The 15,598-nt window shown below is 42.1% G+C and overlaps 1 protein-coding gene across 3 annotated transcripts in view; it reads left to right on the forward strand.

The window, feature by feature from the left end:
• The window catches only part of Cdc14a (cell division cycle 14A), a 156,570-nt gene that overhangs the window by 58,056 nt on the left and 82,916 nt on the right, over positions 1 to 15,598 (forward strand). For all 3 annotated transcript variants that reach the window (XM_040751985.1, XM_005077105.4, XM_005077104.4), the window contains exon 5: positions 8,270 to 8,349. In XM_040751985.1, the coding sequence (XP_040607919.1) occupies positions 8,270 to 8,349 (80 nt within the window). The remainder of the gene's footprint in view (positions 1 to 8,269; positions 8,350 to 15,598) is intronic.

The raw sequence follows: 15,598 nt of genomic DNA on the forward strand, positions 1-15,598 counted from the left end.
TGAGTATTTGCCTTTATAAGTAAACTATGAAATATAGTTCATTTGTAAATGGAAGAATTTTCCTACCACATGACAGGTGTTTGGGAAATGTTAAGTTGTGACTTGTGTCTGTCACCAGCATCTTGATCATAAGCACGTTCTGATTCCTTGCCTTTGGGGTCTGATTTTGGGTTTTATCCAGAGGTTGCCTTCTGAAGTTGGTGGTAGATCATACATAGGCTTATGTTTACATGTGTGTTGTAACATGTAACCCGTGGCTACTCCTGTAACATGACAGGGGCCACACATTTTCTCCTTTCCACCTTTTTTTTTTTTTTTGCATCTGGGTATGAGACCACTGGTGTGGTTTTCTTTGGTTTGCTTGGCAAGGCTTGTCGACAATCAGTGGTGTCTGTGTTGCTTGCCCCAGACATGAGAAGGCCACAGTGTCATTGAAACAGTGCTAACAAGAGATGTGTAACTGTCCCAGCTGTATCATTAGTTCTGGAAAGACATCTATTCAGGCTGATTATGAAAATTCTGCTTTCCATCAAATTAAATGGGGAGACACATGTGGCTAATGTCTGCAATTCTCCCAAATTGCCCATCAAAGAGCCCCCACTGGCTCCGCTATGACTGTGTCCATGAAAGGGGTGGAAATAGCATTTCTCATCCAAATGAATTTTGAGATACATACAATAATGCCTGCCTGCTGCTTGTCATCTGTCTACTCAATCTAGACTCCAAATGAAAATGTAGAGATGTCATATGAGGGCATTACAGCAAAACACAACCACAAACAAAAACAAACAAGCAAATCATAGTCATTTTTAGGCCTTGTCCTCCAGAGGATGCCAGTTGAAGTATTTTTAGGGTAGAAATAGGTGATGGGTGGAAACACGATGCCCAGTTCTTCCTGTCTCCTTGAATCACCTTGCCTCTTTGTGAGGCAGAAGTTTTGTGTTCTCCGTTGCCAACCTCATGGTCTGTGATTTCTATTGGACTCAAAGGGCATGAAGAATACCTTGTTTTCTTTTACACTGGGGTTCAGCCAGAGTGTGCAGGAGACATAACACAGTCTTATTTTTGTGATTTAATTAGAATACTGAGCATGGTAGAGTTAAAGTAGAACTAAGGCCCTGAGTGTTGAGAACACAGTCTCATTTCTGCTGTGGAACACCAGGCTTGCCTGTTTAATGTCAGCGATTGTTCTACACTGAGTATTTCTCTTTCTGTAAGTCAGAACAAAAGTGGAATTGTTTGTGCATCTCAGAAATGTGTGGCTTTTTTCCTATTTTTTAAATTATAAAGTTGAATGCAGCTATTGTTTTTTCTAGTCACTGATAAAATGGGAAGATATGAATAAGAAGAAAATGTTGCAAAACCTAAAATTTAAACATTTTTGTTTATGACAATTAAAATTTAAACCCGTCTTCAGGAAAGAGCAGTTTACGAATCAAGCATCTTGACATTCAAGAAGTCTGAGAACCAAGTTTTAGGTATCAAGGACAGAGCTTTGAAAGTTTTATGATGTCAGTTCTTTGCAGAGTTTCTTGGTGTGTACTGTTTTTTACATCCATGCTTTCTGTGGGTATCCGTAGAACATTCTTTGCAGGGAACTGGGATTGTTTTCCATTACAGTTTCTGTCGTCTTGTCATTTTGTTCACAAAAGTAAAAATACAAAAAAGAAATAAAAAAACTCCAAAACTATCATGAATAGTAACAGCAACTCTCTCCTTTGCATGTACTTGATTGGAGAGACACATGGGACACCTCAGTGATCCTGTGATATTTTGAGAGTGGATTTGACAAAGCATGGGTTAGTGACATAATTTCAGGGTTTGTTCATGCTAAGTACTGTGAGACTTGGAGACAGAAAAGGTAGGAAGGGGAGAGGGACCAGTGTCTGTACTTTAAAACAGGGGTTTTGCTGAACAATGGTCTCATTGTCATGATTCCAGCACTCACAAGGGTCATTTACTACCGCATGTCTTGATGTTTGTATGCCTGGTCAGCCTAACGGGCTTAGTTCTATTAAATACCCAGGTTCAGATTCACACAGAAATAGATGATTGTATCAGTTTTCTTGCCACTGTGACAAAGCAACCTAAGGAGGGATTTATTCTGTCTTATGGTTTTGGAGATTTTAATGTGTACATCCAGATCCTGTTGATTCTTCAAGATGAGGCAGAGAATCACAGTGGTGGGAAGGTGGAGGAGGAAGAGGAGAAGGAGGAGGAGGAGGAGGAGGAGGAGGAGGAGGAGGAGGAGGAGGAGGAGGCTGATCATCTTATGGTTGACTGGAAGCCGAGAAAGAGGAGGGCTTGGGGACCAGGCATAACACGTGCAGTCATACCTCTAATGACCTCCTTCCTCCAATGAGGCTCCACTTTCTAGACTTCTTAGCATCTGTCAACACAGCACCGGTAGCTGGGGAGCCAATCATATGTGTCTATGAGGGGAATTTCATATTCAAACCATGAGTGATGAAAAGAAAAAAACAATCATGGGACTAAATTTATCTCTTCCGTATTTTCTTACTATGGTAGGGCTGTATATATGTGAAATGCTGCTAGGAGTATGCTACATGTATATTTCACCATTTAATCTTCCTAACAAACAGCACACAAAGTAGCAGTGTCTCAATGAGGGAAGTTCATAGTCCAATAATGTCCCCTTTCCTCACTTTCTGAGATGGAAGTGTAGAGAATTCATGTGTATAGCTGAGAGAACCCACGTCTGAGCCCAGGCAGGTTGACTCCTAACCACTCTTCTTTGTTACCATACTCTCTAGTCTGGTGATCAGTATTTGTGAATGTTGTGTTTCTTTTAGAGCACTTGCTACGCTCTCAGTGCTCTGTTGAACCCTGCAGATCCAAAAGACGTGAAAATTGCCTTCATTAGTATTTACAGCCTAGCAGGGGAGACAGACATAATCAGAGAAAGAATTTTAAGAAGGGGGGGGGCTAGAGAAATGGTCCAGCACTTCAAAGTTTGAGGCTAGCCCCTGGGCTACATGAGACTCTGTTAAAAGACAAAAATTAAGCAAAGTTACATCTCTGGGACCCACACAGTTATCCTCTGACCTCAACATGAACGCTGGTGAGCAGGCACGTGTGCACACACAATTTAATTTTTTACAAACTAAGAAACCCGTGTTCATGTTGATCATGTTTGTGATTTAGAAAATAAAAACACCCTTGAGGCTTTATTGGTTTTCTCAGGGAGTACCCTTCAATTTTGGCAGTTGCTGTTCTGTTATTTTCCTTAACATTTTGCTTGTTCAGAAGAGGGGAAAAAGAAGAGGTTAAAGCGGACTTTCCCAGGTAGGCTCCGCCCCTGCAACACTGCAGTGATGGCTTGAAACCCACATTCTCACCATGTGTTTCTCCCGAGAGAGAGCTCCAGGAAACTGATGTCCACAAGTTGAAAGGAGTTGAGGACTAAGGTCACCTGGAGTATGGACAACATCCCCTCCCCAAAAAGAGACTTCCTTTAAAACTTCCAGGCCCCTCGGTCTGGCTTAGCAGCAGGTGCCTTTACCCTTGAGCCTTTGCACGAGAGCCTTAGACTCCTTTTAAAGGTATATCTAGGGTATAAGTAAATATGTTTCTTCCAACAGTAAACTCTTTTTTTCTTATTTAAAAAAATAACACCCCCGCAAGAAAACTAGAAACACAATAAGGCTTGAGGCTGTGCCTCCATGCTTGTTACCAAATTTATGGTCTGGTTTAGAATTCTATGTGAAGGCAGTTATTGTTTTTAAGAATCACAGATCGTATACTGGGGAGAGTAAATTGTCAGAGCGCAAGAGTTGTAAATTGAGAGAGTAAATGGCCAGAATTGCAAATCTCAAGAAGCCTCTGAAACCACATATATTATTGTTATGGGCTTTACAGATCCAGTGACGTTAGGCTCTAGCTTAAAGGATAATTTAAGAGCATTGCAAGTAAATTCTGATAACATTGAAAGTAATATCTGTGGTGGTCTGGTATTCTGGGGATTAGGAGAGAGTTGTTATTTGACACGTCGTCAGTGTGTGATACACACACAGGTGCCTCAAGCTTTATGTATTCTAATATTCATTTGTGTGTTGACTCGGTGACAGATTTCCCACTTGTAATGATATAAAACACTTTTAAATTACATTGATTTACGGTAACAGAGTGTCTAAATGAAGAGTCTTGGTTGCACGTGGTTATGTATGTGGCAGAAGACTTAGTCCATCATAATTGAACTTTAGGCATAACAGGCTTTTTGATAAACATTACAGATGATTGTTATTTGTAGTACTATAATTTTTCTTATGTTTTAAAATAAAACCCCTTTATCTCTTGATAGTCTGTGCTATCTCTCAGAAATCACATATGTAGCAAGTGGAAAAATCTTTGATGTCTGGCATCAAACTTAATTAAGTAGAAAAAAACCCACTTTAATTAGCAGGCTTGTGTTCAATTAAAAATAAGTAGCTATATATTAATATTTTTTCCTTAAATCGAGGAGGTTTTTAGGACTTCCTGGCAATGATAGAACAATTTTATATATGTGTCACTCACGAAATTGGAATTGAATGAAACACTATGTCAATGATTTTGTCATATGGTATCAATCAAAATTTGGGAAAATTCTTCCCATTGGATTATGTTAATAGCTAGTGAGTGGGGTAGGAAGTACATAGCGCACGCGTGCACGCGCGCGCGCGCGGACACACACACACACACACACACACACACACACACACACAGAGACACTTTTAGAAGACAGAAAGACAAATCAGAATATCTAGATGGTGCTTTGAAATTAGTTTCAGAAAGCAGTTTTAGAAATATTAGACTTGTCTAGCACAACTTTGGGGCTCAGAATATGGACTGTTTTTAGAGAATGATGTGTTAAACATTTCGTAACTATTGTAGCTACTTCCCATTTAAAAAACAGACTTGTTCGCTCCCCCACAAAACAACAGTAGAGTAGGATGCTCCCCTTTCTCCACGTCTGCAATCACCTGGATTCCTCACAAACCTCTGTTGTTACCAGTTTGAAATCCCCTAATTTTAAACACCGTGAGTAATTGTTTCAGGATCTGGGGAAAAGGAGTCCTTTCCCCTAGATGTTTGGAGTGGTGTCTGTGTTCTAATGGTATGCCCTCTCCAGAGCAACAGTGGGGGTTTGGAACAATCTGTACATTTTTGGGCTTTGGATTCATTGACTGCAATGCTCATCAATGTTACTTTCCTTCCAGGCTTCAATCAGGCCTCTCTCTGTCTCTGTCTCTGTCTCTGTCTCTGTCTCCCTCACCCTGCCTGTGCTCCCTCTCATCTAAGAAGATCTGACATAGGAATGCATACAACATGCATATTTCCTCTTGCTAAAAAAGAAATGGGATTTTGTATTTTAATGAGCGACCATGCATGCATCTTCCAACAATGAACTCTTGTCTGAGGAAAATATTTTCCCAACTCTCCCTAAGCACTTCCCTCCAGACTGTAAAAGGTCAACCCATAACAGACGCCCCAGGAATCTCCCTGGAATTTAGATGGCCTCTGTTGGGTTTCACTTTGCACCTATTAATAATTTAGTACTGGGATAAAAATAAAAACAATGGCTCTCATCTTCCAGCAGAGAACATGGCTCATGTGTGCTAAGTCATGCAGGTGAGATGTGGAGGGTAGCCCATCCGAAGAGGGTTTTCATGGCGACCAGGGAGACAGCCTCGCTGCACTATTGCTGCAAGATGAAAGGGAATTAGTGTAATTGCTCTGTAGGAGGAAATGTATTTTTACTTTTCAATGGTGGCTATATAAGCTTTAATTATCTAATCTAAACACAGCAGCTTTCCCTGGTAGCAGCCATTGGCAACCTTCAAACACCCGCTTGGCCTCCTTGAGCCTGAGAAAACACTGCTTTATCACCTGCTCTGTTACATAATCCACACCCCAGGGTACAGTAAAGTTACATTGTAGCACTAGTTACTGCAAAAGCTAGGATTAGTTTAAATGGATTTTTAGGGTGATCACACTGCAACTAGACTCACGATTCTCAATGCGCATCACCAGTGTCTCCTGTCCCAAGCAGTCGTTTCAAAGGCAGTTCATCTTGAATGGTGTTTGTACTTCAGGCTCAATTCACTTTGGTGGGTGTGTGTCTTGTCAGACCTCCTCTTTGTTGGGCACTGGGATACGGGAATTTGTTCTTGAGGTTAAGTGTACTTGTGTGTGGGACGCATCTCTGTGTGCATGTATACATGCGTGTGAGGCCAGATGTCAACCCCAGGTGTCATACCTTTGCTACTATTCTTCCTGGAGAGAAGGTGTCTCACTGGTGCTGGAGCTAGCTAAGCAGGTTAAGATAGACTGGCTGACTAGTAAGCCCCAGGATTCTGCCTATCTCCGCCTCCTCAGAACTGGAATTACAGGCATGCAGCAGCATATTCGGCTTATCTTTGTATTTATTTATATTGATGGGTCCTGGGGATCAAACTCAGGTCCTCATACTTGCAAAGCAAGTGCTTTAATGGCCAAACCGTCTCCCCAGATGTCCTTTTTCCTTTTGTCTATTAAATTACTTTTCTTTAGAGAATTCACAAGAACCACTCATTTTGAAATCATTAGCAAGTGAATGCATGCTAGGTATTTCCAGCTGAGTGATTTAGAGTTCAAGGGTGCTTTGAGGGGAGAAAGGAAAATCCTACTTTGAAAAACCAGGACTGCTTGCCTGTCTGGTAACTGAATGCACAGGATCTTGATGTTGGGACATATAAAGGAAATAATCCCATTGGCTCTAGGTAGAGAGGCATTTAGGAATTAAGTCGGATTGAAGCTACAAGTGAGAAGGAATAATGCCCTTTCTCCAGAAGCCAAATCTTAAGTTGTGCTCTGAATAAAACCTAACACACTCTATAGCGTGCAGTCCTTGTCTGGTTCTGACCTCTGACCTTGCCTCCCTTCCTGCCCCCTGCTGCCCATCCACACTGAGCACAAACTCTGCCCTATCCCAACACCTTTGTCCTGTCCTTCCTACTGCCCCACCATCTGCTGTCTGTCTGCTCTATCCATGAGCTTTGTCCCACCCTTTCCTGTCCTTTTCATGCTTCTCCCTATACCAAAGTCACCAGAACATTTCTCAGAGACTCCCCTGGCTTTTAATTATCACCTTTGTGCCACAATAATGTAAATTCTGTTAAGTCTGGTATTCAATACAGAGTCTGATATGTGTGGTGATAGCTTGCTTGTGCAAATAAAGCCTGTCTGAAGAGCAGAGGATGGAGCTTGCCACTAGCTAACCGTGGACAAGAGAGTGAGTTCCTGTTTCTTCCTGGTTATATCCACTGTCAGCCCAGCCATCTCACTTCCTATCTGTCTGTACAGACCTCCAAACCTCTATGGTTAGCTAGTGGCAAGTGCTGTTCTCTGTCTTCGGACAAGCCTTTTACAAGCAAAATATCACACAGATATGTGTTGCCTGGGCAATATGTTACCAATAGAAATTATTTATGGTTTTATAAATTCATTCTTGTTGGTATATGTATTATTATTTTATCATTATGTCTCTGGCATCAGGAATCAGGGTTCCTGTGTTTTCTAGTGCTTTTACCAGCATTCATTTTCATAAGTATTTTTATGATTTCACCAAGCCTGTAGAGAGCCATAACAGATTTTCTTGGAACAGAGATGTCTCTTGACATCCAGGGTAGAGTGTTCACCATGAGTGCGGAGTCACACCACACACTGAGATAACTCCTGGCCATCTTCTGGGAAGGGCAAGAGAGCCACTGCTGGTCTTTGGGGAGGAGACCAATGACAGAGGTACAACTGTCGCCTCACATTGTGTCTATTCAGTGGGATCTGTGAACCCTATCTGGCTTCTTCAAGGACCTGCCCCCATCTCTAAATACCTATCCATTTGTAAGCCTAAGGCGGCTGCTCAGCTTCAAGCTGAAAGGTGATGTTGGCAACTTGGTTGGCTGTCCAACGAGCACGGGCCAGGCGTGAGGTATGCACCTGAGATCTTAGCACTTGGAATGTTGATCTAGGAGGTCCACAGTGAGACTGAAGCCAGCTTGGTCTGCATAGTGAGTTCCAGGCCACAGGTTACAGAGGGAAACCCCATCTCAAAAACAAAATAAAATCCAAAATAAAAACCAAATAATGAAAACAAAAACCCAAAACACAGGAGAGATCAACAGCTTCGCCATGGCTTGTGACTCCAAGTTGAAGAAACATAACGCAGATTTGTTGAGTAGATAAGTTTTGTGTGGCGTTCTAAATGTTATTTATTGTTTGTATACCATAGGTCATCTACTTAAAGAAGACACCAGAAGAAGCCTACAGAGCGCTCCTGTCTGGCTCAAACCCCCCTTATCTTCCATTCAGGTACAACTGCTGCTGGGGCTTGGGCTACACGTGACTTGGTCATTCCTGTAATTGTAACTGTCTTACCACTGTGACCATGACGCTATCTAATCTGAAATGAGAGTTTTTCCCCTCCTCTAAGTTCTGAAGATACTTATTATTATTATTTTAGGATTCTCCCTCCAACTCGGAAGACAAAAAAAACATGGCCTTTTCTTTTTAGACATCTTCTCCTACCCTTAAATCTTTTCTGTACTTTGACAGTGTACTTAAAGTGCAGAGATCTTCATTTACGAGTCAATTAGATTGCAGTAATCACATCACAGGGTTATCCAGCCATTCTTTCATGAGCACTGACTGAGCTCTGACTGCCTGGTAGGACTCCTGATAGACGCTAGACCCACAACTACCTCTAGGGACCACAGGCTTAAACTCAGGTTGGACCTAAGATCCTCTGTTTATTACTCCCATCGTCAGGAAATTCTCTCTCGTTTCAGCACTGGAAGATAATACTGTGTTAGCGTGTGCTGGGGGAGGATAGCTTCCTCAGTCTGTCCCATTGCTGTGTAATGTTCGAGAGTGCGTTCACCGCTCTCCTGCAGTCAGGTCTGTGGGTCATTTCCCGCCCTTCAGGGAGGCTTTTCATTCACATTGTGTCAGGTGTGTTTTAAGAAAGTAAAAACACTCTGAGGAGTTTACTGCCTTGTGGTCAGACATCAAGAAAGAATAGTCATACTCTTATGAAGAGGGATATTTAGCAGTGCAGAGGCGTCTGCTCCTTGCTTTAGGCCCGAGCGACTTCACTAGAATTTTGACCTTGACTGTAACTCCAAGTCATGCTTTTCTGATAACTCAGAAAGTTATGTTTACACTAAGCCTCTTTGCACACCGTGTGTGTGTGTGTGTGTGTGTGTGTGTGTGTGTGTGTGTGAAGTAGAAAGCACACAATGTGGCTGGCGCATTCGGGAGATAGTGAGGTGTTCACTAGATGAAACAATGTTATTGGTCTTCTGGGGTCAGCCTAAAGAAGCCATTTTCCCCTGTATGCTAGGATGCGAGCTGTTTCTAGTTGGAGACTGCCTGAGGTCATAGAATGTTATCACGGACCTCTTAACACCAGTTCTCGGTACCCACTGTGACCTTGGCTGCATTGTCATCTAGGTTATGTCATTCACAAGGCTTTTTACTCCCTTTATTTTATGTTACACTTTTGTCTTCTTTGTCTAGACAGTTTTCAGTTATTGCTGTTGTATACCTGCTGTTCATGGTTAACCATCTAAAGACTTCTTTTTAAAATTATGCGTCTGTGTGTGGGTATTGGTCCGTGAGTGCCAGTGCCAGTGGAGGCCAGGGGCATTGGATTCCCTGGGAGCTGGAGTTATAGATGGTTGTGAATCATTTTATGTGGGAGTCGGAAATTGAACTAGGGTCCTCTCCAGAGCACTGTGAGCTATAAACTGCTGAACCATCTCTCCATGTCCATTTAAATTAAATTGTTTTTTTTATTGCTTACATTTTTCTGAAAGGGACTATTGATAGCTTGTTGAAGGTGTGGTTGTCATGTTTGTCTGTGCTCTTCTCTGAAATGTCTGAGTTCCCATACGAATTAGTTATTTTTTACTGCTGTGATTAAACACCATGATAAAGGTGACTTATAGACGGAAGGGCTTCCTTGGCCTTACGGTCCCAGAGGGATAGCATCTGTGATGGCCCAGTGTTGGCAGCAGGCAGAAGACCATGCAGCTAGAAGAGTGGAGGGCTCACATCTTAAACCTCAAACACAAGCGAACTGCCAGATGGGCAAGGCAGGTGACTTTTAAACATCACAGCTCCTCCCCAGTGACATACTTCCCTCAGCTAACCACAACACCTAAAGTTGTCCGGACAGCATCACCAGTCAGGGACTATTTCAAATGCTTGAGCTTATAGACAATGCTTCTCATTCAAATCATCATACAGTATGTATTGTACATTCTCACCATTCCCAATAAAAGAGTTGCATGGCTACTGTGAGTTTAAATGATGCTCTTCCTCAAAATTTATTCTTTCAATCAACATTTACTTGGACAGGCAGTTCTATGAAGCCCATCCCTTCCTCCCAAAAAGTTGACAGGCCTCTTGCCTCTAATTTTCTAGTACAATTTATATATCACAGTGCTACACATACCATGAAAGCAAATGTCTTCTAATTATTTGTTTGCATGAGTGGCTTTTCTCTTGAGAGTGGAAATTGACATGTTTTCCTATTTGTGTCCCAAGAGAAAAAATATATATATTAATGTATTTCTTTTTTTTTTATGCCAATCACTGGAGAGTCTTAGCGATCTGAAGACAGTTAGGACTGGTTACCAACTCCGGAGCAGCCCACTATAGTTTAATTAAATGAGTAGGTATAGGAAATAATGCTACTGCCCTATTAGAGTTCATGTGGGAGGACTGAGGTCAAAGATTTGGCTTTGGAATTGAGGGGTGGAGGTGAGATCTAAGACAGCCCCGGAGGACACCTTCTGTGTTCGGGTGAAGACTGTGGTCCAAGAGCCTGGGGTTGATTATTAGGTACTTTTAAATTCATATGGCACAGGTTTTCAAAAATTATGCCATGTTTCCTAGAGTACTAAATCATATGAGGTGTGTAGTATTTGGCATCAGTACATTATTAGAATAAATAATTAATCTGTTTCTTCTTTCTATTTGAAGTCATTGTTCAACTTTATAAATTATAGCATTCTATGCATCTGACTGCCATTTCCCTAAAGGGCTGGGGCAGATAGCTCATTTGTTGAAGTGCTTGCTGTATAAGCATGAAGAATGGAGTTTGGTCCCCGGGACCCCCATGAGAAAGCCAGCTTTGGTGGCACGCACTCATAATCCTAGCACTAGGGAGACAGAAGCAGGTGGGTCCCTAGCTAGCTTAGCCTGATCGGTGAGCCATCATCCATTTCAACAAACAAGATGGACAGTCCCTGGGAATGGGTTGCACATGCGCATTCATGTGCACTCACATACACATAAACACATAAGCATGCCCACAGGGCACTCACACACGAACACAAACGTGCAGACTCACACAAAGTCACTGCGAATGAGACAGACTCAGAACGAATTGGGCCTCTTTACTACTACTTGCCTGACTCAAGCACATTTGACTTTGGTGACCGTTGGTCATCTCTGTTTGGAAATCATTCTTAGGGTGCTCTCCTGAATGCTAAGGTATTTTGTGTCGAAAATTGTTCTTTCACTTGTACTAAGAATGACCAATGTGTTTATCAAGAGGGAGGGTAGCTGAAAACTAGACGGAAGGGATATTTTAGTTCTTTGAGTCGGTCCGTCCTCAGGGCTGGCTTGGCAACTGGCCTTTGTGGGAACAAGGGACTTACAGTTCTTGGGGGCAGTGCCAGCCGAGTTTGATTTGGCAAGCCTGGATGAGTCTTGTTGCGGCTTTTCCTTTTCAGAATGCCCCAAGCTGAGTCCACACTGTTGGTCAAACATTTTACAAAGTTAGATTATCTGCTGCTTGTCTAAAGACTCCCAAGACCCCTGTCCTTAGTGGATTGTTTATGTGGTTAGCCAATGCTAGTGGTTTTCAAATCTGCACTCTCATAACATAGCAATTATGAAGGCTTCAAGTTTACAAAACATGAAATACTGAGTAAATTACACACTCTTCTTTGAGATTTATGCATGTGTGTGTGTGCATGTATTTTCTATGTGTGTTTGTATTCATATATATATGCAGGTGCATGCAAGTAGGGGTGTCACTCATCAGGTACTGGTCACCATTTCTTGAGTCAGGGTTTCTCACTGGCCTGGAACGTATCAAGCAGGCTAAATGTGCTGGCCTGTGAGGCCCAGGAATCCATCTGGTCCTGTCTCCCCAGTACTATGATTACAAGCATATCTGGGAGGAGAAGCCATATTAGAATATAGTGTATAAAAATTTCCTTTTCAATAACAAAAGAAAGATCATGAATAGAAAAAATTCTTTAAAATCTCACCAAAATCTTTCAAAACAACACCACTACCAGCAGCTAACAAACAAAAAACCCAAGCATGCATGTAGCATCGTGCCTGGCATTTTTCTTTGTGAATTCTGATACTGAAACTCAGGTCTTCATATCTATAAGGCAAGCACTTCACTAACTGAGTTGCTTCCTTGGGGCTTTGTTTGTTTGTTTGTTTTAAATCAGCTTGGTAAGGTCTTAAATTTTTATTTTATTTTTGTTTGTTGGTGATGATTCCTGAATGTACCAAAGTGCATTTGAGTTCCAGGATAGCCAGGCCTACACAGAGGAATCTGTCTACACAGAAAAACCAAATGAACCAGCCAACCAAATAACCAGGGACTTAGTGTTAAAGACATATCCAGGAAGATAGAAAAAATGACTAGGAGAGGAAGTGAGGTAGAAGCAGGGAGTAAGGCCTCAGTCTCTAGCTGTTGGTGTGTTGTTTTGTCTTTGACAGTTCTTGTCTGGGTAGATCCGGAAATACAATGGGTATGTGTGCGCGCCCGGCCCCCCCCTTACCCCAGCTCCCACCCTCAAGCTTGCAGAAGAGACTGGAGTCTCTAGCTGTAGGTCAGTGTTTCCCAGAGTCACACTTGTCCAACTGTCTGTTCTTTAGAAGCTTTAAGAAGTTGTTGACATTCGGGTTTCACTACAGGAAGTTTTGATGCAGTTGACCCCAGCTGAGATCTGGGTATTGGCTTTTGAAGGCTTTCTGTGTGACCCTAATGTGTGAACTTGTGGCCACTTAGAGAAATGCTCTGAGATGATATGTGAAAGGATGCCAAAGTTTAGGACGTCTCTCTTGGGAATTTGTAAAGCATAGTTCTATTTAAAAATGTGATTGATGTCGAATACAGAAGTAATCTGTTTAACCTGTAGTTTTCCAAAGTACACATTCCCTCCTGACTAACTCGGGGCAGAACTAGTCTTCCGGAACATTCTAAGGCAGGTCTCCTGATCCACACTTGGGTAGAACAAAATGATCTCTTGGGATCAGAATAATTTGCTATGGTGTGCAGAACTGTTTTTGTACTGTTTCCTGAGAGTCTGGGAAATAAAAGTGGCTTTTCAAATAGTGATGTTTTTATGCAATATGAACAGGAATCTGAGCTTTCTCCCAGAGCTGCCTGAGACCAGCTTTTCTTCCCAGGACTCACAAACCTCCCACTGACAATCTTTTAATGACACTTACTCTGCAAAAGGACTCCTGGTGTTTGTGTTCAGGGAGGTGTTTGTTGTGTTTGTGGATGACCCTTAGTGATGACTGGGTTGCTGAGCTGTGAGGCCTAACCTTAATGGGAATCTCAAAAGCAATTATTGTAGATCTTGTGGGCATGCTAGAACCTGCAGTTCTCTTAACAAAGGCTCAGAAGGGTCAGCCACTTAGAACTTGGCACAAGGATCCTTCCTCTAAAGCAAAGTAAACATATGTTGGTAGATGCTGGTCCTGATTATAAAACATATCTCTTAACATTAAACATACCAGATATTTGCTAGCTCAAATATGACATTATGATTTGTGTCAAAGTTTGTTTAGTAATTAACTTTTTACTTCAAAGGGCAACAGTTCTTTACCACACACATTTTTTCTCTTGAGTTTCCAAAATGTGGAAACAAAAATACATTTTATGATTTTTTTGTTTGTTTTCTTGCTTGTTTTTGAGGAAATTTAGTCCTGGTTGTCCTGTAACTAGCTCCATAGACCAGGCTGTCCTCAAACCCACAGAGATCCTCTTGCCTCTACCTCCAGAGTGCTGAGATGAAAGGTATGTGCCACTATACTTGGCTAAAATGTTCTTTTGATTTTTGGTGGGTTTTGGGGTTCCGTCCAAGGACTGCATGAATCTTTCATAAGTTGTTAGTTTGTGTGGTTAGCATTGGAGAAGAATCCAGTGAGGTTTGACAACAGCCGGTTTTTGCTGTCCAGCTTGTTAGTCTGTTCTGAACAGCTATGCTGTATTTTCTGGAGCTCGGGCAGTCATGAAAGATAGACTCTTAACAGGTTTTTCTTCTTACTAAAATGGCAGTTAAACACCATTTACAGAATCTGAGACCAGAAACAACCTTTAGGGACTTTGTGATCCTTTAAAGTCACAGGAAGGTGAGGTCCATGTTTCTCTCTCTCTCTCTCTTAAATCGTAAAAAATAAAAATCATATGGCAGGTGATTTGTGTTGTGAAAGTTGGTCCAGACTAATGTTTTTCTATTGTTCCTACTTGTGTGGCTCCAGATGACTGGTATCAAACTTTCTGAAATAGGGCCAATGCCAAACTTTTGTGTCCTCTCGGTGTCTAGCAGCCTCAGCTGATAAGACAGGGTGGCAGAAGATGGCAACTACTTACCTTTACGGCAATTTCCCATTATTTTTACTTTTAAGGAAAAAATGTGGGTTGATGAGATGGCTCAGCGGGTAAAGAATTTATTGTGCAGCAACGAGGGCCACAATTATGATCCCTAAAATCGGCATGTGTGTTTACAACCCCAGTGCTGGGGTGCAGGAAAGAGGGCGGAGATGGACACATTCCAGGGCTTGCTGCCAGTCAGTATTGACAAATCTAGGCTTAGAGAGATGTGGAGTATTCCTTTCGCTGTGCGAGTATATATCCCTGTAGTTGGTTGAATACAGAAGCTGGACAGGATAGGTTAGGCAGGAGAACCAGACTAAGGACACTGGGAAGAAGGGGAGAGTCAGGTGACTCACTGCTGTGACATGGAGAGAAGTCACGAGGAGATACAGAGGGAGCAAGACACACTGGGGGACAGGTAAAGCCACGAACCGTGTGGCAATACAGAGATGAATAGAAATGGGTTGATTTAGGTTATAAGAGCTAGCTAGTAAGAAGCCTGAACTATTCATATTCAACCTCTTTATGGTTATTTGGGAACCGACTGGTAGGAAAAAAAGTGTGCCTATAGTGCACACACCTTTAATTCCAGCACACAGGAGGCAGAGGCAGGTGGATCTCTGTGAGTTCAAGGCCAGCCTGGTCAGCTAGAGCTGTTAAACAGAGAAACCCTGTTCTTGGGGGGAAAAAAACAAACAAAAACGAAAAAAAGAAAATGTCTGATTACAGAGAGAGATGCTCCCTCAAAAAGGAAATTGTGGGGCTGGAGTTGGCTCAGTGGCTAAGAGCACTTGTTCTTGCAGAGGACCTGGGCTTGACTCCAAACACCCACATTGTGGTTCATATCCATCCATAATTCCAGTTTTGTGCCATCCAATGCTCTCTTCTGATCTCCATGGGAACCAGACACACATACACACA

This window comes from Mesocricetus auratus, unplaced genomic scaffold (genome assembly GCF_017639785.1).
Source record: "Mesocricetus auratus isolate SY011 unplaced genomic scaffold, BCM_Maur_2.0 Super-Scaffold_100009, whole genome shotgun sequence".
Taxonomy (NCBI): domain Eukaryota; kingdom Metazoa; phylum Chordata; class Mammalia; order Rodentia; family Cricetidae; genus Mesocricetus; species Mesocricetus auratus.